Source organism: Cicer arietinum, chromosome 2 (assembly GCF_000331145.2).
Source record: "Cicer arietinum cultivar CDC Frontier isolate Library 1 chromosome 2, Cicar.CDCFrontier_v2.0, whole genome shotgun sequence".
Classification (NCBI taxonomy): domain Eukaryota; kingdom Viridiplantae; phylum Streptophyta; class Magnoliopsida; order Fabales; family Fabaceae; genus Cicer; species Cicer arietinum.
In genome coordinates, this window is record NC_021161.2 from 40,881,845 (window position 1) to 40,909,298 (window position 27,454).

The window sequence follows — 27,454 nt, forward strand, 5'->3', positions numbered from 1 at the left end:
ACTCGTAAGAAAAGAACTGGAATGCCAATCCCGCCCATCAGATGACTACTAACAGTTAAAGGCACGATTCAACTTAAGCATGTGCATGTGTAAATTCAACACTTATCATCTATGATTACTAACAGTTAAAGGCCCAAATCTGCAAACTCAAAGCGGTGTTGAGCACAACACAATATATCAAAAGAGGCATATATACAAAGTATCATAACAAGTTGCACTTGAGCTTGTCCCATGTACCCCATGTTTTATCAAATTCTTATAGATATTGATAGAAAATTACCTTAGTGGTGGAATCCTTCCTTCCTAGCCTCTTCAAGTGCACCGCAATTTCACTATCAAGGTCCTGCATGTCCCCAAAAATAACAAAGCAATACCACACATTAATGCGAGGCATGAAAAAAACTGATCAGAAAGAAATATTAACATTCTACCAAGGTTTCAAATAGTGGTTTTGGAAACGGTCGCGATCATGTTAAGGATTTCGCGATTTCGGCCATTAAAGATGTTGCAATCCGGATTGCAGTCATCATGGTGTGAGTTAATCACAACATTGCACAAAGCTTGCAATTCAAATTATTTGTATTATCATATAATGTACAATACTAGTTGAGTGATGAGGGAAGGTTGGAACCAGAGAAAGAGGTAAGGTAGTGATCAAATCTATTTTGAAAAATGCTTTTAAACCTTCTGGATTGAAAAATACGGGATTCTCAAATATATATTTTATGAACGAGGTTTCCTCAAGGTTGTTGTGCCCGTAACGGAGAATAACGGTAACGGAGGCTATCGATACCGTTTTCTCGGTAGTGTTCCTTTATTTTATTTTAAACCTTGCATTCTACCTAACTCTAACAACTCAAAGCTGGAAACAAAGTTTCAAAGCTTAAAACCTCAAGACAAAGACACAAACACATGAAAAACACAGTAAATTTAAGCTTATTCTCAATGAAATTATGGCTCTCACCACTATTCTAGTAAGTTAATTATGAACAATAAACTGCACCTAATTAAAAATAAACTTACAATAACAAAACCATACCAAATTACACTAAAAAATAAAAATAAATAAAATAAAAGAAATGGAATCGGAAAAACATACGGCAAAAGGGAGAGAGTCTTCGGTTGAAGGAGAAGGATCGAGACGCGAACTACCGACAAAACCACCGAATCCAACAGAGGAGGCGGCGGCAGAAGCCGGAGCGGAGGATAAGAGCGATGCGGCGAGACTGCGAGGGAGAAAAAGTGATGAGATGAATGATGATTAGGGATTGAGTAGAGGAGAGGAGAGGAGATGAGAGTGTTGTTGTTACCTGCTGCTTGAAGGACGTGCTTTGCTTCTTGCACCTTCACCTTTCTGTCTCCCCATTTTTCTTCAGTGGTGGTGCGTAGGGAAACTATTCGATGCGCGCGTGACTGTGTGAGCTTCGTCGCGCTTATTCTAGGGAAATACCTTCAATGACTTTTCCCTTCTACTTCCAGTCGCGACGGCCGTTTGGGTTACAATTCTTAGAGCAAACAATTGCGACTATCCCTTCATACAACCAAAATATTTGCTAGTAAGTAACAATCCACAAGTAAAGAACATAACTTATAGGTTTAAAAATATTTTTAATCCCAACAACAAATATGTGACTTTTCAATTTTAATCCTACTATATAAATTAAATCTAAAATATTTTGTTTATGTGTTGGTGGAATTATTTTTTTTTCTTACAAACTTCTGTTTTTTTTTTTACTTTTTTGTTTCAATGTGGCGTGATATTAGCATTTTTTTTTTTTTATTGTTTAGCTGTTCATATTAAAAGAAATACAAATATTTTATTTATCATTTAACTAAATTTTATCAGAAATGATACTATTTCAATTACACAATAAGTAATACTATTTCAATTACACAATAAATAACTCGGTCTTTGAATTTATAAATATCGGTCAAATCCATCTCTGAATTATGCAAATTGACAGTAGGTTTTTTAAATTGTAAAATATCAATTAATATGGTCTCTATGTAAATTTTTATCGTCAGATATTTTTATGTGCACTGTAACTGAATATTGGCATATAATGTTATCTTCCAGAAAATAAAGTTGTCAATAAAATTTTGTTATTTCAAAGACAAATTTGCAAGTAATTGTAATTTTGTATGAACTAATGATTGACAATTTAGTTCATGTGTGTAATAAAATTAATATGAGAACAACGCACAGGGGTCACATATTCAATTAATATGTCACATTATATTCTCTAACTAAAAAATTTTAAATATCGACTATTTTGATTAGTATTACAATTTGAAAGATATATTTGTCAATTTACAAAAGTCAAGGATTAATATGAGTGACGCTTACAATTTGAAGAACCAATTTGCCTCTTCACTGTTATTAAATTGAGGATTGTCTTTCTTATATTACTTCTTTTATTAAAAACAATTGGATTTTGTAAAATTTGTTTACGTTGAAATTAATCTTATAATTATATGTGCGTAAGTTCGGTTTTTTTTTATGCAAGGGAAAAGCAAAGACAACAAAAAAATAACAAACATAATCGAAAGTGAATAATGCTCTCGATGCATCAAATATCAAGACACGATTGAGCTTAGGATGACAACTATGTCAAATCTTTAGAAAGATATCTTAGGTAGCACTTCTCTTGCCTTATCAATTGGCAAACTGATAACCGTTGCACATAATTCCATCAAACCTAGTTCTACCAAAATTGTTTAAGGAGTTGTCATCCAAAATGACTTTGATAATGTTACCAATGGGGGACCCAAGCTACAAGTAGTAAATGCTTCTAAAAATTAGAGGTTGTGAAAACCTGGTTAAAAATAAATAGAGCAATGTATTTGGCTAAGACATTGTCAATTAGTCCATTTGTTATAATTAGATGCCAAATATTCATAGACTTCTAAATAAAACCAACATGTAACAATAAAACACATACTTTTTAGAAGTAGTGGAAAACACGATAAACTAAAATTTGAAATTAGTAGAAGAATAAAAGGTGGCTGAAGAAAAGAGAGAGCATCACAAATAGAAGTGGAATCAGTACAATCCCTAAATAAATGGAAAAGGTTCTCATAAGAAGTACACCTTTTACAAGATGAATATGAATGACTTTCATGAAAAACCAATCAACAGAAGTGTTTAATATACTTAACAATTTATTTCCAAAGTCAATTTCAACTAAAGTGGTGGGAGGTGATAGAAGGCAGGATAACAGTCTCAGAGTTCCAATAATAACTATTTTTTGTTGAATAAACAAAATCATTAGAGTGGCCCCAAATGATGATAGACAAGAGAGTCAACTCAATGAAAAAACTTTTGATTTAAATTGAATGTGCACAAAAATTGCAAACTTTAAAGAGTTAAACAACTAAAAATCTTGAGTGTAAAAGTCTTGAAGCGACATAAAAGACTCACTAATATGAACATAGAGCGCCAAATTACAAAAACAATCCTCTATCCAATTGTCATCATACCACAGACATTTCACAGTTGTCCCAATTTTAAAACCAAACTTCAAAACTTCCCTTGTTTTGACAATAGAGATCCAAATACAACAAGTTCTTTGCGATTTAATGGCAAACAAGAATATGATTCTGATTTATATAATATTCATTTTAGTTTTTATGCAGTTCATATTGAAACGATTTAATCAAATATTCTACATATTACATGAACTAATTTCAACATGAACAAATTTTTTAGAGACTAAAACCAAATAATAAGAATAAATCAATGTGATATATTTGTTATGTAAAAAACAAAACAAAATTACTTATATTAAAACTAAAAAGTTGTATATTTGCATGGATAAATTTATAATATGCATTATTCCAACTTCTTTTGTTTGCATAAAAAGAGGTTAAACTAATATCCTCCAACCAAATTTTAGTATAATGTTACCTTATATAATTTCTCAAAATATTACAATAAAATAATATTTCAATTAATATTTACTTAGTCAAATATATTGGCTTACAAAGGTTGGTCAAGTTCATGTTGTAAGATTCAATTTATATCTCACATAAGTGTAAATTCGAATCTTGCTATCAATATGAGAACATCACAGTGGATAAAATATAAGTGCCTACATAAATACTAGCACTCTTTTAGCTTCCTTGACATTGGGAGCCTCATGAGTTTTATATATAGTTATTAAACTCAATAAAATCACATCTTCTAATTTGTAATCTCACCCTTGATTGGATAAATATTTGGCTAGTCATTATTACTGAGTTTTGCTTAATTCTTTCATGATTTACCAGAATAATAGTCGTAATTTATTTGCAAAATATTTCTTGTTCTTCTTCATAGTTTTGTGTTTTCTATAAACAAAATGGGATATAAGCCCTAAAAAGAACAAAACTAGACTCCTCTAAAAAAAGAAATACAAAAAACATCCACTGATAAAGGAATGGAGACACCTCAAAAACCTTAAGGTTCTAATCCAAATACAAACCATGCCTCGCTGATAAATCAACAACCTAATTTGCTTTTATTCATAAATGTGACATGGTGATGTAATAGGGAAAAATATCTCAAATCTTACTTTTTCCTTTTGACTTTTGATTTTTAAACAATGTTGGCCTAACATTTTAACTCAAACAAACACAAAAGCATAGCCCAGGGATTTAAAAACACACACAAGTGAGTTGTACCTTATCTAAAAATATGAATCATGAACTTGTCTTGTGTAATGGTATTAGTTCAAATATACTAACCTCCCCTCAAATTCACCCGGTTATCCATTTGTTAGAAGGAAAAAAATCTCAAACCTTGTTTATCATGCTTTTGAAACATCATTGCACTACTTTCAGCTAAACAGACACAAGCTAGAGGAGCCATAAATTTTGAAACAAACATGTCTTATCTTCTTCCATTCTTCCATTCTCACCAATACAAGAAATCGAAGCCCTAAAATCTACAACGTTATGCTTTCATTCCTAAAGTCTCCTTCTCATATTCTTTTTAGAGATCGACGTCTATCTCAATCTCAATTAATGTTTATCTCTTATTTGTCTCTAGGGCACAAGGGCCTATGGCTTAACTTACGATACACTCAAATTAGGCCAGACTTTTGTTTATATAAATCAGGCCAAAACTTTTTTTAAAAGTCTATTTAGTTAAAAATGTCATACTAAGACCATCAAAAAGCCGTTTAGGCCTACTTAATTAAATATAAATAAATTTTTTTATTACTATAATATCAAGTTTTGTGTTTTTGTTAATTTATAAATTTACTAACACATTCTATAATTTAAACATATTGATCTACATCAATGTTTGATATATTTAAATGTATTATTATAAAATAGAATTGAAATATGACGTAATATAGTATTCAATACTCTAAAAGATCGTGTTATATATCAAAATAAAACTAAAACTCATAGACATGTTAACTTGTTCATTTATTTATGAAAGTCTATGGGTGATTATAGTGTTGACTTTCATAAAATAATAGTGAAATATGCTTTTATGTAGGCTTTCAGGTCTTGTCAGACTTTGAAAAATGTCGGGTTTGGCCGTAATAAAGAACCTTTGACAGGTAATAGGTCAAACTCAGATTCTTGCAAAACCTAGTTCGGTCTAGCCTATTTCCACACATATTTGTTTCTTCTATTATATATAGCCTTGAACTTCATCTCCCACATTTATGTTGTGCAAGTTTATGCATATATTGGTACATTTGGTTGGAGAAAGAATCATACCATTATTTAATGTTGAAACTCATGGAACCCTATTAAAACTACTTGATGTTCAATACACGCCCAAGCTAAATAGTAAGGGTGTTTGTATCCATGTTTATTGTCCCTTACTGAAATACTACTATGTTCCAAAATATAAGTAAAAATAGGTAAAAGAAAATTGATGTATTTAGTCCAAATTTTGAACCAAACACATCAATTTTCTCTACCATTTTTTGGATATAATTTAAGACAAAAGGAGTATGATGATGTAAAGTCCTTTGAGAGGTCTCTTAAACAATAATTAATGAAGTTGGCGATGAATAAAGAATGGGAGACGAACCTGGAGAAAAATGAAGGGAGTCAATTTATCCAAATCCTAGTTATATAAATGAGCACTACAAGAAAATGGTAAAGTTTCTACTGTCTTTTACTGAAGGACCCGACTACATCGGTAAATTTGTCATTTCTGAAAGATTTGATCGTTGGTAACACTCCTGTGAGCTTTCAAACAGGCTTGTTCATCAAGAATGAGCAGTTAAACTTACCGAATAGCCGTCAGAAAGATTTAATAGGAAATCTCCCTCTCCCTCTCCCTCTTCCTCTAGTAAAAATAAAAATCCATTATGAACTATGATCCAGTATTAGAAGTTAGAACCATATACCTATGGGAATGAGAGTCAGAAATATCACACATCAAAACCTTTTCTTGCAGCTTTAAGTTACAAATACATAACAACCGGTATAAATAAATTGCAATTGAATGTTGTTGTCAATGGTACTATTTTCTTCCATTCAAAAATATTACAAACAAAGCTACAATAAGAGCATGGTCTATGATACCCGGAAAGATTGTCAGGCGAAATTTACCCCTACTCACATATATTTGGTTAAGCTTGTACATCAAGCTACTCTGCAAAGAAGAATAGATCATAATCAATCTTTGTGATCCAATGGAATGTAAATATATAATGCTCATTAATGTAGAGTATATCCAATCATGTTTCATGAGATACACATGTTTATAATCTCCAAAGCTGTTTCCTCTCTTCTTCATGTTCTAACTATACTATATAATGAACTTAACTCATCTAAACTGACAACAGAACTTTATAAGGAAAAAATTAACAGCTATGTTCATTAATTTGAAAAATCAATGACCGAAATTTTAACAATGACTGCAATTGCTTAGTTTCCCTCTATAATTCCATCAAAATTCCTTACATAATAAAATCATAAATAATTTCAATAACAATTTTGTTAGTTACACTCCTTTTATTTTCAGTTACATTCATATAGCTTATGCGAACTGAATTCATCCAACCTAAGTGAATTTAGTTAAAAACACATGTCAATTCAGTTCACGTACAAAAGGTTATTTTTTGGGTGTAACAGGAAATAAAAGGGTGTAACTAGCAAAATTGTTGCAATGATATAGTTTCATATTTGTAACATACCATTCAAGATAATTTCAATTATAAATGAACTGGTAGCTGTGATTATAAATAATATAGTTAGAAGCTGGTGAAGCATAAACAGAAACGTAAACCTTAAAACTTGAATTTATGTACCTGTGCAACTAAATCAGCGTCTTTATAGATATTACATGATCTCTTGAAAGGGGACCCTATTATTTTTAATTCCAAAACGTCGTCGTTTGAATTTGATCTCTCACCACCAGCGAAAATTACCTCTAACTCAACTCTCGTAAGTGTTTTCAGATTCCTCTTCACTTCAAACACAAGCTCGCTACTTCCCTTATAACATTTCCAGCACCCATTCTACCCAAAAAAATTCAAAAAAAGAAAAAGGTTTGAAAAAATATTAACTGAATTTTCTTTTTATTTTTGTTAATAAAGAAGGGAATTAAAGAGACTAACGTGGTGGCGGTGGATGGAGAAAAGATGATTGTCGTTGGCATCGAGCAAGAGTTTTGTATCCTTTGGAAGGGAATTGGAATTGGAATTGGAATTGGAATTGGGTGGTTGGCGGTGCACCTTGAAGACTATGTTACCCGATGAATCGGCGAAGGCTAGGGTGCCACGTGGGAGTCCGGCGTGTTTTTTGGAACCGAAGAGATCAATTGGGATGTGGAGATCATGGGAGGCTGCATACGCCCAATCTGAGGTGGTTTCCAATTCCATCTTTGCTAACTAACTACTCTTTTCATCCCCAAATCCAATCAACCTTCGTAAATTGTAGCATAGACTGCATAGTAGTAATAATAATAATAAAATACAACAAAATAGAACTAGATTCCTCTAAAAGTCAAGTGGTTAATGAGTTAGGACCAATTATTTGTGAGAATTCAATTTGAAGCTTAGCTGAAAAATTATTCTTGAAAAATTATTATTTCGCTTGAAGTTTGAATTATTGGGTTTTTTTTCTTTGGTTGAGAGTTAAATTGAATAGGTTCCTCAAAATTTAGAAATTTGTTTATTCATAAAAAAAATGAAAAATCTGAAAAAATTAATTGTTAATATTATAATTATTTAACATTATTTATAACATTGTATATAATATCAATCTTTGATTTAATTATTAATGATTGTTATTAGATATTTTATTCTCTAAAAGGAATTTTAGAGGATAAAAATCCAATAAAATAGCTTTGGAATAGTGGTATTTGATATTGTGATATTTAATGATAATGTATTGATCTCACAATGTCTGTAAGCAATGTATTTTTCTAAGAGCAATTTCTTGAGAGCTTCAATTGATTATTGTCCAAGTTATTTTTGGAGAAGTATTTTGCAAGCTCTTTGAATGTTATTGAGAAATATGAGATTTGGAGAGTAGGGGTTGACTAAATTCATATATGGAATGATAGTTGGCTTCCTTATCAAAACGGTCACAAGATTTAGTCTCCTAAACCTCCTAAATGCGATATTATACTTGTCTTGGATCTCACACATCATGATATTTAGTGTTGAAATGCTTCTTCAATTAATGAAGCTTTTCTCCCTTTTGAAGCTTAGCAAATTCTTGAGTTGCCACTTTCTTTATCTGAGCTGCAAAATGAGTTTGTGTGGGGAACTTCACGGTCTACTGTATTTTATGTGAAGAGTTTGTAGCATTTCTTAAAGCTAAGGTGTGAAGTATCTATCTTTTATAATTCAGTGCAGGATGTTGATCAACAAGTGTGAAAAGTGTTGTGATAAATAAAAAATATTCCAAAGAGACACATATTTTCCTTGGAGGATTTTACATGCAAAAATATTACTCTCTCTATCACGTAACGCGTGAGCCATGTGATGATTTCAGGCATATCAATAAAATGTATAGATGAAAGAAAGAGTACTACTTTTACTGAATTATCTTTATTAAATGTTGGTGCATTATCCCAAGTATAAAATTAAACTACTTTAAGGTTGACACAATATCAATTAGATAAAACAATAAGGTTTAGGTTTTCCTTGATGAAGTCAAACCTATCTTCAGTTAGTGTTTTCATGAATATGTCAGCTCATTGATATTCGGTGTCTACGTACAAACTGAATATTAAGCACATCTTTTAGAACAAAGTCTCTAATGAAATGATGTTTAATTTCTATGTGTTTAGCTCTAAAATGGAGTATAGGGTTTTTTGTTAGGCAAATGGCAGAAGTGTTGTCACAATTAATGAGAATGTTCGTTTCTAGGATTTTGTTGTCTTCTTGTTGACGTTTCATCCAAAGTAGTTGATAACACTTCATCATATGCATATTTTTCATTGTTTTTAGTTTTATTTATGTTTAATCATTAGTTAATTTAAGGAGTTATTTGATATATTTTATCAATTTTAGTTCTTGGATTTAATGAAATGTTTATGTTCTTATTTCCTTGATTAAGTAGAGATTTTTTTGTAGTTTTGCGTTGTTTCTTTGTTTTAGTGCAATGCCAAATTTTGGTGAGAAATCAACACAACATATGTGGAGTATTTCAGCCATATTCGCAGTTGTAGATGTCCAATTGGAGTCAAACAAAATGCAAATGAAAGCTAAGATTCATAGCTACAACTTTCATGAAGACCCCGGAACCAACTTCAAACTCAAAAGAGGAGCAAAATGTATTAAATGCCAGACATAAGAGGTTTTGCGCCAGAAGCGTGTAGTCTGCGCCTGGGGCGTACAGTACGCAGCAAAACACATTAAAACACGTTTTTCTCATTTTTTAGGCATCTTTTTAGCTATTGGGAAGTTTAGAGATTTGTGCTATAACAGAGGAAACTCAAAGACAACTGTTTCTAGCAACATTGAAACAGTTTTATCTAGAATTATTCATAAATATTTCTTGTAATTCTTCTATAATCTTTATCTTTTCTATCTCTGTTATGAGTAATTAAACCTATTTGTTAGGGATGAGTGAAACAAGATGAAATCCTTATTTTTCTAATTTGATTTCTATTTATATGAATGAGTTTATTGAATTATTTTTCTCATCTTTGTGCTTAATACTTTTTATTGTTTGATCAACATTAAAATGTTATGTGATTCGTATTTTGAAACGGAATTGGCCTTTACGAATGATTGAGATGGGAAATTCTTGATACTGTAGTCTAGGAATAGATGCAGATCATGAAACCAATTAAATTAATTGCAAAGGTAGTAGTTTAACAAGAGAATTCCTGTACTGTAAGGCTCAATTCTAATCTTAAATTCACTAAGGAATTAGGGGTTACTTTGGAATTAAAGATTTTGTCACTAAGACATTAGGGTAAGAATATTAAAGAGAATTAGGTAATAATTCAATAAATGAATTCAGTAACTAGGATCAAATTAGACACCAATGTTGGATTCGAAGTAAAACTCATCCTTGATATTTTTTTATTTATTATAAAGGATCAATTTTATTACTGTTGTTAGTTTTAAATATTATTTCAATCAATTAGGAAACTTTTTGTTCAATTTAAGTAATTAAATATAATTCAATAGTAAAACGCAATTCTTGACTTCGACACTCGGTACTACCGTTTTAATTATTACTTGCAGCGATTCAGTAAACTTGCTGAAATGCTATCAAGTTTTTGGCGCCGTTGTCGAGGATTGTCATATCACTATTGAGTTATAAATTATTTACTTAATTGAAATTTTTTACTCTACAATAAAATTTGTCTTTATTTATTTTTTGAAACTTTTCATTACTCATGATTTGTCTAACCTTGTATGTGAGGCCAATCCTCAACTAAACTTATTTTTGATCCAAAAATCGGAAAAACTGCGAAAACAAATTGAAAGGTGGTTCGAGAAAGAAAACAAATGGAAAGACAATTAGTAGTGGAAGAAGTGGATTTGGGGGATTCCTTCATATTTGCGGAAATGGCTGATCCACCACCATCTGAATGTACCCTTGGCGAGTATGGAAATCGAGATAAAAACTGTGCTCGGTTGGTCATCCATAACCAATCGGTTACAGTCAACAAGTTCAAAATAAATCCCACTCTATACTGAGAGTTGAAGGAGATTCTTTTTTGGGTAAACATAACGAGACGCCAATAGACATCTCATCAACTTCTTTGAACTATTTGGAATAGGGAAGGTGGATTTTTGCTCTGAAGAAGGCAAGAGGTTGAGACTATTTCTATTGTCATTGAAATATGATGCTAAGGAGTGGCTTAATTCTTTACCCTCTGGTAGGATCACCACAGGGACGGTCTTGAAGATAAGTTCTTGGAACAATACTTTCCCCCAACTTTATTCATTAGAAAAAGGCAAGAGATTTCCAGTTACAAATAAAAAGAAGAAGAATCTATTCGTGACACTTACACGATGTTCAATATTTTACTAGCAGGATACCCCAATCATGCTTATGACGACATTGCTCCAATGCAAATATTTTGTAACGATTTGAGGCCCAACACTAGAATTATGCTTGATGCTACAACAGGCGATTCTTTGAATTACAAAACCGCATCAGAAGCACACAAAATTATCAAGATCATGACATCAAATGAACAAATGATGTTGTATGATAGAGGTGGTATGTCAAAAAGTGGTATGTTGGAATTGAATGTTATGGATGTTGGGTTGGCTAAAGGGAAGCTGCTCTCAAAACAGATAGAAGATGTTATCACCGCTGAGATAAAGAAGGGGATTGAAACATACATGTTGTGACTTTTGTGGGGGAGCACATAAAAATGGAGCTTGTGAAGTACTAGATGATGATAATACAGAAGAACCAGAAAAGATGAACTTTGTGGGTAACAACGGGAAGCAAAACAATTCCCCACTCTAGTACATACAATCCAGGTTGGAAAAATCATCCAAATGTTTCTTGGAAAATCAACAGGATGGACCCCAAGGTCAACAAGAAGCTCAATCAAATCAAGCTCCATCTCGTAAAGATGCTTGGGAGATTGCTATTGAGAAGTTAGCAATGAACATAAGTGATTTCATTGAAAAGTCAAGAGCCGTCCATAAAAACCCCTCAACTTCGATTGAGAATCTTGAAACCCATATGGGTCAAACTGCTTAACAGCTAGCACAAAGAGCGCCCGAAAATTTGCATAGTGACACAGTTACAAATCCGCTAAATAATGTCAATGTCGTGATAATGAGGAGTGGCAAGGTAATATAACCAGTACCACCTAAAGCCGAAAAAGGTGGGAGTGCTTCAATTCCAACCCACTCGGAGGAAATGGTCGCCCCAACATCAGTTGAGGAGGACATCACTATTGAAAAGGAGGAAGAACCTGTGGTGCAGAAGTGAAGGCCCTGCCAAAGCCTAAAGTTTGAATTCCATTCCCTCAAATATTAAGACAGGAAGAAACTGAAAAACAATTTGGTAAGTTTCTTGATGTTTTTAAAATATTTCAAATTAGCATTCCTTTTGAAGAATCACTAGATCAGATGTCGACTTACGCCAAGTTCATGAAGTAGATTATGTTAAAGAAAAAAAAATTGGCGGTGAAACAATAATGCTTACCAAAGAGTGCAGTGTTATTCTACGGAGGAAGCTTCCACTTAAGCTCAAGGATCCAATAAACTTATCTATTCCTTGTGCTATTGGGGAGAGAACTTTTGGGAAAGCCATGTGTGATCTTGGGGTTGTGTGAGTCTTATGACCCTTTCCATATACAAAAGGTTAGGCATTGGAAGATTCAAAGACACACATTTGATGTTACAGTTTGCAGATCATTTAATGAAACACACATATGGGGTAGTGGAAGATGTGTTGGTCAAAGTAGATAAGTTCATTTTTCCAGTGGATTTTGTGGTACTTGACCAAGAGATTAAGATGCCATCTAGAAATATGCAGTTTCCACTTGTGCTTTTTCTCTCAAGTTTATCTCCAGCATAATCAGAATCACAATACCCACTTAGTTTGTACTCTAAAGATTTCTTGTAGAACAAGGTAATGTTGATATTGCCTTTTAGGTATATAAGGATTCTCATAACAACAGTTAAATGTGATTCCTTAGGGTCAACTTGAAATTTTGTACATACACATATACTAAACATGATATCATGTCTGTAAGCAGTAAGCTAAAGTATGGATCATATCATTCCTCTATAGATTTTTTGGTCAACTTTTTGGTTTGATTCACCATTTTCAAGTGAACAAGTATGGTGCATTGGTGTAGCCATATGTTTACATTAATTCACTTTAACCTTCTTGAGAAGTTCTTTTGTATATTTAGTTTGATGAATGTATATGCCTTTTTTACTTTGCCGAATTTATATCCTTAAGAAGAACTTATGTAACACCCCGTTTTTCAAAGCGAGGGTATATTTTTTTTTTTTTTTTTTTTTAAAAGTAATTAAAAAAACGAACAAGGAAATAAATCAGGAAATGCTGTTGGATAAATAATTGAGTCATTATAATTTACGCAGCGGAAAAGTTTCTCCAATTACAAATCCAAAACATTTCTACATAAACATCAAATGGTACATGGAACCCATTCAAAGATGATATCAAACTGATAATATTTGTATAAGTACAGTTTTCCAAAACTAAAATACTCCAAACCAAAAAGAAGGACCCCTAGTCCCTATACATCATCCTAATCTGATCATCCTACCAAAAACTATACACCCTGAGTAATCTCCACGCGTCCCGTGAGATCCTCCTAACAAAACCGCAGTCAAGCATTCCCATCTCCATCCCTGTCCGTAGGGTACGAACCAGTAGGGCCGTCCTGACTCTCATCTGAGGGCAAAGCCCAGATTTCCACAATAGTGTAAAGGGTCACCAACCAGAAAATAACAGATAACACATAGCAATTAAGTTTTTGAATGCTCAAAACAACTTTTTAACTAAGCATGCACCTTAACAGGATTTTCAATGTGCGAAAAGTTCATACATTACATTGCCAATGAAAATGAAGGTAAAATGCAGTTCTCGATCTCCTAATTAACACATGATAAAACAAGGCATGGATAGATTCATGAGCAATTAATCATACAACTAAAAATGAGGATTTTCACTGAGCCAATCGATTGGGCAATCGATTGGGGTGAAGATTTTTAATGGAAACAGAAACCTGGGCTGAATTCAATCGATTGGTAAATCGATTGATTGGTTCCTGAGCCCCTGGTTTCGAGCCAATCGATTTCCTAATCGATTTGGTGAGGGATTCTTAATGAAAACAGAATCCTGGGCTGAATTCAATCGATTGGTAAATCGATTGATTGGTTCCTGAGCCCCTGACTTAAGGCCTAATCGATTGGGCAATCGATTTCTTAACTGATTCCTTTGAAAATTGATTTCGAAATCGATTGGCTAATCGATTTTGTTCATTTGGCCAAGCCCCTGTCTTCCATCCAATCGATAGGGAAATCGATTTCCCTGATCAGTTTTCCAAAAATTCATGAATTAACCTAAGTCATTCCTAATCAAGTCCACAACCTAACACTTAGCAATTCCTACGCGATTACTACGACACACGAAGGTTCGATAACCATCATACTTACACACAATAAACAACACATAACACTTAACACCTTCATCTCAGTTATCACGATAAATCAAAATTCGAATCACTCAATCATAAACTCAAATCAAACATGACTCGCGTGCCAGGCACCCTAATGCAATGCGTATATGCCAAAATGCATGGACTCGGAATTCCAAACCAAAACCCTCCTCGAAGGGCCGTAAATCATAATTGTACCGCCTATCGCAGGCCAAAGTACCAATTACCGAGGTGCCACCTATCACGGGTCAGCACGATTTACTAAAATGCGTAAATCATAAACGTACCACCTATCACGGGTCAGTACAGTTTACCGAGGTGTCACCTATCACGGGTCAACACGATTTACTAAAAGAAAAAGCGGAAATCGTAAATGTACCACCTATCACGGGTCAGTACAGTTACCATGGTGTCACCTATCACGGGTCAACACGATTTACTAAAATATAAATCGCAAACGTACAACCTATCACGGGTCCGTACAGTTTACCAAGGTGCCACCTATCACGGGTCAGCACAATTCACCAAAAATGTAAATCGTAAATGTACCACCTATCACGGGTCAGTACAGTTACCATGGTGTCACCTATCACGGGTCAACACGATTTACTAAAATGTAAATCGCAAACGTACAACCTATCACGGGTCCGTACAGTTTACCAAGGTGTCACCTATCACGGGTCAACACGAATTACTAAATAGTAAATCGTAAACGTACAACCTATCACGGGTCAGTACAGTTTACCAAGGTGTCACCTATCACGGGTCAACACGATTTACTAAAAGAAAAAGCGGGAATCGTAAATGTACCACCTATCACGGGTCAGTACAGTTTACCAAGGTGTCACCTATCACGGGTCGACACAATTTACCAAATGAAATGCATGAGCATACACAGACTCCATTCACAACAATCGTTAAGCAAATGCAGATATTAAAAGATTCCCCATTTTTAATACCCATTTAACTTAAACGACTTTCAAACAACATTAATTAAATAAGTCATTAAGAGATTCCCCGTTCTTAATACCGATTTAACTTAATGATTTTCAAAACAAAACGTTAAGCAAACAGTCATATTAAGAGATTCCCCATTCTTAATATACTTTTGACTTAAACGGTTTTCTCGCAAAACATTCAGTAAACGAGTCATTAAGAGATTCCCCATTCTTAATACTCATTTACCGAAACGATTTTCAAAAACGATAGTTAAGTAACCGAGACATTAAGAGATTCCCCATTCTCAACGCCCAGTTAACTTAAACATTTTCCTCAAATACACATTAAGTAAACCGAGGTATTAAAAGATTCCCCATTTTTAATACTCGTTTAACTCTAATGGTTTTCAAATTCCACAGAAACAAATTCAAACATACTTTCACATTCAAACCATAATTCACAACAACCACACCAATTAACAAACATCAAGTACGAACACACCGAATATACCGAACACAAATCACGCAACATAACACCCAGATACATCAAATTTCATTTACCCATAATCATACACAATGACATTCAAATTCATTTACCACGAAACATTCATCACTATAAACAAAACCTAACTCTAAGGTTTTTACCCATAACGCACTAGTTTCGTTTTTCCCCAAATCGATACATTTAACCCTAACAAATTCCTTCCCACACAACTACAGATAAGTCCCTAATGCAAGCTAGAAGTTTGGAAGGAGCCCTTACCTCAACGTTAGCTTTAACGCGCGTTTCCGGTACCGCGAGTAATTCCGGTAAAATCTCCGCTCGCAACGCCGCTTCCAAATTAGTTCACTAGCACCGTAGCGTGGTGGTGAGCAACTTTCCCTTCTATCTCTTCGAGAAATGAGGTTTGGATCTAGAAGAAACAGAGGGGTTTGTGTTTGGATCTCAAAACCGTTTTTCTTCGTTTTCGAATCAAAGAGGAAGAGTGGAGTTGCGAAAACCTTGATCTAACTCACACCCAACCTTGGGTCACTAGCTTTGAAGAAAAGGAAGCAACGAAAACGAAAAATGGAGAAGGATGGAATTTTGGGTTGCTTGCGTGAGGCTCAGAGGAAGGAGATGGAAATTTTAGAATTTCCTTCCTTTGTTTTTCTTTCCTTTGTTTTTCCTTTCTTCCTTTTTATACTATTTTCTTTTCCTTTTCCTTCCTTCTAGTTTTCCTTTCTTTTTCCCTCCAAACAAACATATATAAATATAATAAATATAACTTAACAAATATCTCAAAATCTAGATATTTATTAAATTACCGTTTCACCCGAAACGCCTTAAATTCTCCGTAAAGGATTTTCCGCAGTTAAATTCAATTTATTTATCGACGAGAAATTCTAATTGGCATCGAAATATCTTTTTGATTATAAAACTCCAAAATATTATTAACTTTGGCTTAAAAGCCTCCGAGCCAAAATCCAAAATATACCAAAAATACATAAAAGGGTACTTTAAAATTATGGGTCTTACATTACTCCCCCCCTAAAATTAGTTTCGTCCTCGAAACTATGCATCGATAAATAACTCTGGGTGTTGTTCCCTCATCTTGCTCTCCAGTTCCCAAGTCGCATCTCCAGTAATTGGGTTCCAGATCACCTTGACCAACGAAACATCCTTGGTCCTCAACCGCTTAATCTTCCTGTCATCAATTCTCACGGGTGGTACTTCGAACGACAGGTTATCCTTTAGCTGGATTGTGTCTGGTTCGATCACGTGAGATGGATCTGCGAGATATTTCCTCAACTGCGACACATGAAACACGTCATGGATATTGGACAGTATCGGAGGTAATGCAATCCGATAAGCAACCGGCCCAATTCGTGCAGAAATCTGATATGGTCCAATGAATTTCGGAGTCAACTTCTTCGATTTCAAGGCTCTACCTACTCCAGTAGTAGGTGTGACTCGCAGAAATACATGGTCACCCTGTTCGAATTCCAAAAGTCTGCGACGCTTGTCCGCGTAACTCTTCTGGCGATCTTGTGAAGTCTTCATTTTCTCCTTGATCTTCCTTACTTTAGCTGTGGTCTGTTGCACCATCTCTGGTCCGACAATCATATTCTCACCGTCTTTATACCAACACAAGGGCGTTTGACACTTGCGCCCATATAAAGCCTCATAAGGGGCCATTCCAATGCTCGCGTGGAAACTATTGTTGTAAGTGAACTCAATCAACGGAAGTACATCATCCCAACTTCCTCTATCATCTAAAACACATGCTCTCAACAGATCTTCCAAGGACTGATTCGTCCTTTCAGTCTGTCCGTCCGTTTGTGGATGGTAAGCTGAACTCAATCGTAGCTTCGTTCCCAACGCTTCGTGCAATGCTCCCCAAAAATGCGATGTGAACTTCGGATCACGGTCTGATACAATGCTCGATGGTACCCCGTGTAACCTCACAATTTCAGCAATGTAGATCTCCGTTAGCTGATCTACCTTATAGGTGGTCCTTACCGGCAAAAAGTGAGCAGATTTAGTTAGTCGATCCACTATCACCCATATGGAATCATTCTTTCTCCTTGTCTTTGGTAATCCGGTTATAAAATCCATGGAAATGTTTTTCTTGCGTGAGTTTTCAGGGGAAGAAGATGGAATTGAAGATTTTCCTTCCTTTCTATTTCTTTCCTTTCTTTTTCCTTTCTTCCTTTTTCCTTCCTTCCTTTATATACTATTTTCTTTTCCTTTTCCTTCCTTCTAGTTTTCCTTTCTTTTTCCCTCCAAGCAAACATATATAACTATAAAATAAATATAACTTAACAAATATCTCAAAATCTAGATATTTATTAAATTACCTTTTCACCCGAAACGCCTTAAATTAACCGTAAAGTATTTACCGCAGTTAAATTCAATTTATTTATCGACGAGAAATTCTAATTGGCATCGAAATATCTTATTGATTATAAAACTCCAAAATATTATTAACTTTGGCTTAAAAGCCTCCGAGCCAAAATCCAAAATATACCAAAAATACAAAAAGGTACTTTAAAATTATGGGTCTTACAACTTAAGTTCTCCCATCATACTCGTTTGAAGTTCAAGTTGCATCAACTTAGCAAATTCTTGACAAAGAGAGCAAAAATAATGTCATTAACATAAACTCGAATGATAAGAATGTTATCTCCTATTGATTTTCTAAAAAATGTATTATCTACTTGTCCTCTTTTAAAGTTAATTTTAAGCAATAACTTACTAAGTTTATCATACCATTCCCTATGTGATTTTTTTAAACCATACAAAGATTTCCTAAGTTTAAAAACATGATTTGAAAATTCAGAACTTTCAAAACCTGGGGGTTGTTTAACATATATTTCTTGCTTATGTCTTAGAGTAATCAATGTCATCTTGCTAACTGTAGTCTTGTGTAGAAAGTCTTGCCTTGTTTCTGGCCACTCACCTTTTTCATTTAGGTTGTTTCTGAAAAACCACTTGGTTCTAGTAATGTTCTTCTTTGAATTGAATTTGACTAAGTTGATAACTTTTTCATTATTCGATTAAACTGCTTCAGACTTGACGATTTACTTGGAGTAGAAGAATAACAAAACCAAGTAGTGCATAAATAAAGTGGCACAACTAATTTATCTCGGTTCACCACTAACTTGGCTACATTCAGTCCTTTCACTCAGAAGGATTTAATCCACTTATTCAACAACGTGAATTACAGAACGCCTAACCTTCCAAGCCAGTCTTCTTAAACAACTTGACAACCCCAATCTTTTGAGAAACACACACACCTTAACTCTACCAACCAAATATTCTTCACATAATCTGATAACCCCAGATTGTTGAAGGCACACTAACACCACTATTGGGTTTGAATACAAATGTTTGGAGCCTGAGTAGTTTTTTTTAACAAACTGATTATAACAATGACTATCACACTCTTAAGAAAAACACTTAGAAAATATTTCTCATTCGAACAACTATTTCTCTCTTTAAACTCTAAGATGAATTTGAAATTTTGAGCATGAATTTTTCTACTCTTTTCTGATTTTTCGATGATTTTATTCTTCTACCTTGAGTATCTATTTATAGATAAAATTAGGGCTTCAATTTAGTCCTTATTTAATTATGAATTGAATCTTTATTCCTAGTTTGGTCAACAATGATCTTATTCAAAAATAGTTTTGAACACGATATTTTTTTGATAATATGTTCTTTTACCAATTCTTTTATTTCTCAGTCCAATATAAGCAATTCTTCTAGATTTATTATGTTCGTATATTGTTTAGATTGAGTTTGTAAATTCTTCAGATTGAATTTATTCGTATTTTGTTCATATTGAGTTTGTAATTCTTCATATTGATACTTTTCGTAATTTGTTAAGATTGAGTTTGTAAGTTCTTCAGATTGATATTGTTCGTATTTTGTTAAGATTGCTTTCACAAATTCTTCAGATAAAACTCCCTTCCTATTGCTTGCTTTGATCTAGGCGGGAACATAACATTGGACCGGTTCTTGAACTTTCACAAGTAAGAATATAACTAAGTCCAATTCAGTATTTTGCCCTTTGTCAACATCTGAATCATATCTTTGTAAATAATAAATGTATCTTCTTGTGAGTGTGTCTTCTTATAAACATTTCTTGATCATGTCTTCTTGTAAATAATTCATATCTTTTTGTAAATAATTCATATCTTCTTGCAGATAAATCTTGATCAAATCTTCTTGTAAATAATTCATATATTTGTGTAAATAATTTATATCTTCTTGTAGATAAATCTTGATCAAATCTTCTTGTAAATAATTAATATCTTCTTGTAATAAGTCTTGATCAAATCTTCGTGTAAATAATTCATATTTTCTTTTTAATAAATTTTCTTATAAATAACTCATATCTTCTTATTGATAAGATGTGGATCATATTTTTCTTTAAATTTTGACTACGTCTTCTTTTCAACTTACTCAAACATTTTCTTCAATTATAAATCTAAATTAATTCTTATTTTAAATTGTCTTGAGACACATGAATCTTCTTTCATACTATGTGAAGTCAAATATATTGTTCTAATAAAATACTTTTGTTAATATCAAAACTCTAGACATAAAATCAATTTGATTCCAACAATTATTACAAAAAAGTTTAATAACTACAGGAAAAATATCAAACATTAAAAAGCAAATAATGTAGTATCCTATTAAAAAAATTATATAGTGTGTATACTTTAGAAAAAAAAATGTTTAGTTAAAAAAACACAAATATACAAAAGTACATTATGTTAACATTTTATATATATTTTTAAAATATGAAAATCCACATTCAATTCACGTGCATTTGATATATTTTTAGTTTTGACTGAGATTAGATCAGTTTCATTGTAGAAACTTAAAACCTATCAAATCCATTTAAAAAATATATTTTTTTAATGGTTTTTTCGATTGTTGCAATTTACACTAGATTAAATTGAATCTCAACATCCCTACTTTAAACGACCCCAATTAAGAAATCCACTTTTCATCCAATGTTGACAAAAAAAAAAAAATTTATATATAGTTTAACGTTTTCTCGCATGTCTTTTATCACTATTATGATTGATTTTTTTTTTTCTATATCTTATATTTCAAAAAAAATATCAAACTATTTCTTTTTTAAAACTATATACCGAAATATCTTTTTTTTTTTATTTTTTTATTTTCAGTTACTAGTCGTCTTTATAAATGACAATTTTTTTAAGAAATCCGAAATTGCAAAGGCGATTTTCTTAAACAAATTTTCAAATTCTTTTTTTCAATTTTTCAATTTTTTTTCTTTCAAATTAATAATATATATATATATATATATATAATTAATTAATTAATTAATTAATATCATTCATAAAAAGACATAAACACAAATTTTAAATTATATAGATTGACTAGAGTTGCATGTAACATTTAGACAATGTTTTGGAGTATAACCAGTTAACCGACATAGTCCACATTTTCTTTGCACTTTTTGTCTAATGTCTATTTCAGTTCTTATACGAGTACTATTTGGACGACCTTTTTAAATTATCCGCATTTCATGATTGTGATACAATGTTTCACCTTCATATGTGAGTCAATATCCTTCATTGGATATAGGTGAAAACTCTTCTTTGTAGATGTTGAATACATTAAAAACCTTGTACACGTCAGGTAGATGCACCAATAAAAGCCAGCACAATAATAAAGACATGCATATGTAACACGAGATAATTTATATTATAGAATGCCAGCAACTATGATTCCACAGTGGTGAAATAGTCCTATATACTATATATAATAAAGTTTACTGTGGCTGCTTATGTGTAATCCAATAATTTAATGGTGAGTACATTTGATATTGGATTATTGAGTAGCAAATCACATACTAGCGACCATATATATAGACCAAAAGAGTGTGAGGTTTCCAATTAATCTATCTACTTTAAATCTTGCTAAGTAGCAACTATGGAATCCCAAAATGGAGAGCATGTTGCTTCCAATTTGCTCAAAGCTCAGAGTCATATATGGAATCACATTTTCAATTTCATAAATTCGATGTCACTTAAATGTGTAGTTGATTTAGGTATACCTGATATCATACACAACTATGGAAAACCAATCTCACTCTCAAAACTCATTCCTTTATTACCAATTCACCCTTCAAAAACTATCTTCATATATCGCTTGATGCGAATCATGACTCATTCTGGTTTTTTCTCTCAACAGAATATTACAGAGAATGAGTTAGAAACTGAGTATATGTTAACTGATACATCTTTATTGCTACTTAGCGATAATCCAATGAGCGTGGCACCATTCGTGCACGCGATGCTTGATCCTGTTTTGACGAATCCGTGGCATCAATTGTCAACTTGGTTAACAAATGGCGATCCAACTGCATTTGAAACGAAGCATGGGATGTTGTTTTGGGATTGTGCGGAGCGTGAGCCCAAATTTAACAACTTGTTCAATGATGCAATGGCAAGTGATGCTAGATTGGTGAGTAGTGTTGTGATTGAGAAGTGCAAAGAAGTGTTCAATGGATTGGAGTCAATTGTTGATGTTGGAGGAGGCATAGGGACCATGGCAAAGGCTCTTGCAAAATCATTTCCACAATTGGAGTGCACTGTATTGGATCTACCACATGTTGTTGCTGGCTTGCAAGAAACTGAGAATCTAAAATATGTTGGTGGGGACATGTTTAAAGAAATTCCCTCTGCAGATGCCATTTTATTGAAGGTAAAATATCTCATTCTGATATTAAAAAATATGTACTGATAAGCATTTTTGTTTATTGAAGTGTTTCAAAACTTGCCAAGTTCTACTTCTTCTATTTGTGCAACAATCTACTGATATACCCTAATACTACTATTCATTTCATTTTAATGATTTTTATCCTTGTGACTTTAAATGGCAATGCAGTGGATATTGCATGACTGGAATGATGATGAATGTGTAAAGATCTTAAAGAATTGTAAGGATGCAATAGCAAAGAAAGGTAAAGAAGGGAAGGTGATTATCATAGACATGGTGATGGAGAATGAGAAGGGAAAAAATGAATCCCTTCAAACACAACTCTTCTTTGATATGCTCATGATGGTGTTGGTCACCGGAAAAGAGAGAACTAAGAAAGAATGGGTTAATTTAATTTCCTCTTCCGGTTTCAGTAATTACAAGATAACTCCAATTTTGGGCCTAAGATCCGTTATTGAGATCTATCCATAATAAATTCTAGTGGAGTGCGAATAAGAATAATCATTCATATATGTGGTTGTAGTTTATATTTAATATGTAACAATAATGATGCAGATTTTAAAGTAATCATCGTAGTTGCTGTGGTCTTTTGATAACAAGAAGAATGCGTTCAAACGGAGCTGACACACCGCAAAAGTATCAAAAATCTTGATATCACAACTCAAATTTTAATTAGAGACATTTTCTAAAACTATTATAATAAAGTCTCGGATATTAATCATGTGTGTTTATTGCTAAAATGATGTATCGAAAAATTACTCATAATTATATTTAATTGTTATTGATTTCTACTGTGTATTCAATCTCTTGCAATTTATATTGGAAATATATAATATGATAGGATACATATGACAACATTTTATTATATGATTGATGCATCCTATAATAAATTAAATAACTTTATATTATTAGGGTGGGCTACTTAAAATAAAGATTTGGATGTTTCTATTGATTTGGGTATTTTTATCGTGATACATAAGTTACAGGTTTTACCTAGAGTTTATTGAAACTCTGTGTTAAAGGAAATGCATTGTTCATCTTTTAATAATAATTTAACTTTAGCACACGACTTTTGTTCAATTTATATTATTTTTAATACATGCTTTTGTTCAACATATATCATTTCAACCACCAACCACCAGTGAATTCGACAATTACCTTCCACCACAATTAGCCCGTAGGAACTTTGACAATTAAAACAACGTAACAAATGAATATAATTCGTCGGTGCATTTTAAAATTTATTCTGATTCAATACTGGACACCATTTATCTTCCTTAAAAGGGATATTAGGGTGTTTGTGATATTTAGTTGAGATGATTGATGTCATGAACTTATTAGGATTTAACTTTGGTTAGAATTTTACATTAATAAAAAATAGTCAAATTGTAAAATGTGTCCAAGACTAAATTACGAAGATAAGGAACACTGAATTAGGATTTAACTTGATGTTAAAGTTTTTCATTAATAAAAAAAATGGTCAAATTGTAAAATGTGTCTAATACTAATCTTCAAATATATTGGACAAAAACAAAAAAGAAGCAAAGTTTTTAAAAGAATTATGGATAGAATTGTTGTTGTTGTGTTATCATTGTTGAAATATATATTTGAGTTTAATATAAGAAAATGATATGTTATCTATACATATTTCTTGTTACATGAATTCAACTAAAATGGTATGTATAAATTTTAAGACAAGTGTGCATTCAACTTATAAAACTACAAAATGTTTCAATTATTTTGTGAATATACAGAGTGATGTGGCAGAATAAGTAAATTCTATTGGAGGTTAGTATAAAACCATTTGAAAACGACGATGCATATTCCCTTTTTCTCTTGGAACAAACATTATGTAATGAAACACAATATATATATATATATATATATATATATATAGAGAGAGAGAGAGAGAGAAAAGAAGCATATCAAATGATGAGAGGAATTATAATTCTCACTCATATAATCTATACAAAAGTAACAATGTCCATTCATCGAACTTAATTAAAATAATAAATAAAATCATTTTAATTTTGATATTAAAAAACAAAGACATTAGTGGAGTGATTGAACATACAAAACAACTACGTACAATTTAGAAGTTCAAAAAACATCTAAATAGTCTTTAGTGATTTTGCTCCATAATCCTCAGGTCGGTAGCTAGACTCATAAGAACCTTTACTATCTCTTGACGATTATAAGTCTATTGCCTGAAAAAATATAGAAGTATATAATATTAAACTAAAATTCATCATAAATGAAATCAATTTTTCCAAAATTGATGCAAAAATTTACCAAAGAAAAACAATCAACAATCATGTAAAAAGCAAATGACTTACGAAAACGGCAATGCAAAATGAGAAATGTTTCTTTCTTTTGTTGTATCAAATCACAGTCTATACGAATGAACAAAGAAAAGAAATACACAAATAAAAACGTATATTGATCAAAACATTTACTATATGCAAGCATGCTTATTCTACACATAAGTAACTCAACAAAGAAAATGAGGAAGAAATAACAAACTAAAATACAATAAATAATCATCACCTCAAGCTATTATTGACTTTGCCTTTCCTTTTGCATCCTTCATGAGAACGGATTATTTATACAATAAATGAAAAATGAATGAGAATAAAGTTTTTAAATTTCCTCAACATTCTTATCTTTGATAGATTCAATTTTTTGTCCTTGATAAAAATTCAATTTTTTTGTCTTTGACACAAAAAAACAAGCCCATTAAACTACTTTGCCACTTTTGAGGAATCTGAGACCGAAAACTATTGAAAATTATTCACGGAGCAAGGTAGCTTTCCTATTTAATTCCATGCATAGGGAGAATAAATGGGGAACAATATTTTAAACAAAATTATGCATGAAATGCAATTCAAAGCAAACAACCTATTCACCTACTTTAATCATGGACACCATTTATCTTCAGTAGAAGGGATACTAAGGTGTTGTAATATTTGTTTGAGATTATTGATTTATTGATTAATCAACGATGTTATATACTTATTAGGATTTAACTTGATGTTTGAGTTTATATATTGATTTTATATTTAAATTAGTAAAATTTAATTTTTATTATAATTATTTATTAAATATTTTTACACTGATATACAAATTAATCTAATATATATTTTTATAAAATAAAAGTAGGGGATATTTTTATATAAAAGAAAAGGAGGATATTTGTGTGTAAGAGAAAAAGGGTTTAAATATCTAGTGCGCTTTAAAAAATTGAAGGAGTGATGATAAAGTAAAATGGTAGAAGAATTGTGGATCAGATTCAAAAAGAACGAAAGATTAAAGGGCATCGCTTTCTACCTTACGTTTTTCGCCACGTCATTGCCACTTGCCGCCAAACTATACGAATCAAGACGCGTTACAGTTGTTAACATTTGGGAAAGAGATAAACACCATTCTACACCACATATTTTTCTTTTCTTTGGTTTTCAATTTCTTCTATCAAAATTTTGTGGCCACAACATTTTCTTCGGCTTTTATTTCCATTTTTATGTCGACAAGTTGCTAAATGTGGTAAGAAAAAACTTGTTAAACGTGACGATGAATAATACGAGGAATATCCAAAATATTATGTGGTAAGAAAAAAGTTGCTAAACGTGTTGTTAATGACCCATCTCTCGTGCCGATGCCGTCCATTAGTACTAGTGGTAGAGCTATTCCTCTATATCTGGAGGTCCCAGTAGAGCCTTATACCTTAGACGAAATAATGGATCCCGGATGTGTTGATTGCTACAACCACATTGTCATCATTCCAGAAGGAGATGAGTATGTAAACTATGATTGATTAAATATTTCATTATTATTGCAATGTAATTACATTATTAATTTTATTAATTTATTTTTATATTTAATTTGCATATAAACTTTGAAGATGTCTTCCTTTTAAATCATCTGCAAAAATTGCTGAAGTTATACAAGAGAAATATAAAAAACCATGGTTGTCTTGGGTGAGATAAAAGATGATAAGACACCTCAAATTAGGGAAGTTGATCAATTTTTACATTGTTTCAAAGTAAGTCATTAGATTAATTTATTTAATTACTATTTATTTATACATTTGATTAATTTATTGAATTACTAATTATATTTTTAATATTTTTTAAATTTCAACAAACAACAGACTAAATGTACTTGGAAAAGAGAGCATGATGTCGCAGTTTTGGCTTCACTTGACCATCGCTTTTCAAAGCGTCTCTCATTTATGTTGGCTTACACACGTAATAAGGGCGAGGAAAAACGACCTAATTGGATTGGTGAAAATGTTTGGACTGCTTTGTGGAGGAAATGGAACACAGATGCTTACAAACAGAAGAGAGAAAAAGCAAAGATTAATAGAGCATCTGAGAGGGGTACCAGTACTCATAAGGGAGGTTCCATGTCTGCTGGAGAAATTAAATATTATATGATAATTTATTATTATTTATAATATATATCTATTAATTTATATTCAATTAATCATCACATTTCACCAACTTATAAACTTGACATTAATTTAATATTTTAGGAAAAACAACTTGGAAGGGAGGTCACTCAGGCTGAAATACATCGTTATCTTCATATTAATCCTGAAACAAATGAGTATACTGATGAATTATCAAAAAATATTCAGGTAATTATTATATATTAATTAGACCTATAAATTATTATATATTAATTATT

The 27,454-nt window shown here is 32.2% G+C and overlaps 3 protein-coding genes and 1 long non-coding RNA gene across 5 annotated transcripts in view; 1 reads left to right on the top strand and 3 right to left on the bottom strand.

Annotated features, from left to right (window-relative positions):
- LOC101506055 (E3 ubiquitin-protein ligase listerin) overlaps positions 1–1,574 on the bottom strand; it is a 16,171-nt gene extending 14,597 nt beyond the window's left edge. Inside the window, exons 1-3 of the mRNA XM_004490627.4 lie at positions 1,311–1,574; positions 1,100–1,226; positions 281–343 (exon numbers count right to left, since the gene is read on the bottom strand). Of these exons, the coding sequence (XP_004490684.1) occupies positions 281–343; positions 1,100–1,226; positions 1,311–1,366 (246 nt within the window). The 5' untranslated portion in view covers positions 1,367–1,574. The remainder of the gene's footprint in view (positions 1–280; positions 344–1,099; positions 1,227–1,310) is intronic.
- A 4,804-nt stretch (positions 1,575–6,378) lies between these two features.
- LOC101506369 (protein LURP-one-related 7) lies at positions 6,379–8,049 on the bottom strand. Of its 2 annotated transcripts, none has more exons than XM_027331650.2 (3): positions 7,572–8,049; positions 7,263–7,472; positions 6,379–6,599 (listed from the first exon to the last, which is right to left on the bottom strand). In XM_027331650.2, the coding sequence occupies exons 1-3, from the start codon at positions 7,833–7,835 to the stop codon at positions 6,582–6,584; spliced, it is 492 nt and encodes a 163-aa protein (XP_027187451.1). In that variant the 5' UTR covers positions 7,836–8,049; the 3' UTR covers positions 6,379–6,581. The 2 variants fall into 2 exon arrangements, with proteins under 2 accessions (XP_027187451.1, XP_004490685.1); XM_004490628.4 differs by having other exon boundaries at positions 6,379–6,604; positions 7,572–8,045.
- Positions 8,050–21,870: 13,821 nt separating this feature from the next.
- On the top strand, positions 21,871–23,559 carry LOC101506695 (probable O-methyltransferase 3). The gene is made up of 2 exons (XM_004490629.4): positions 21,871–22,753; positions 22,937–23,559. Exons 1-2 carry the CDS (start codon positions 21,980–21,982, stop codon positions 23,237–23,239), a joined length of 1,077 nt encoding a protein of 358 aa, XP_004490686.1. The 5' UTR covers positions 21,871–21,979; the 3' UTR covers positions 23,240–23,559.
- A 1,132-nt stretch (positions 23,560–24,691) lies between these two features.
- LOC140919496 (uncharacterized) lies at positions 24,692–25,982 on the bottom strand. Its single transcript, XR_012162112.1, has 2 exons — positions 25,316–25,982; positions 24,692–24,975 (listed from the first exon to the last, which is right to left on the bottom strand). It is a non-coding gene; the product is annotated as an uncharacterized lncRNA (long non-coding RNA).
- Positions 25,983–27,454: the final 1,472 nt, after the last annotated feature.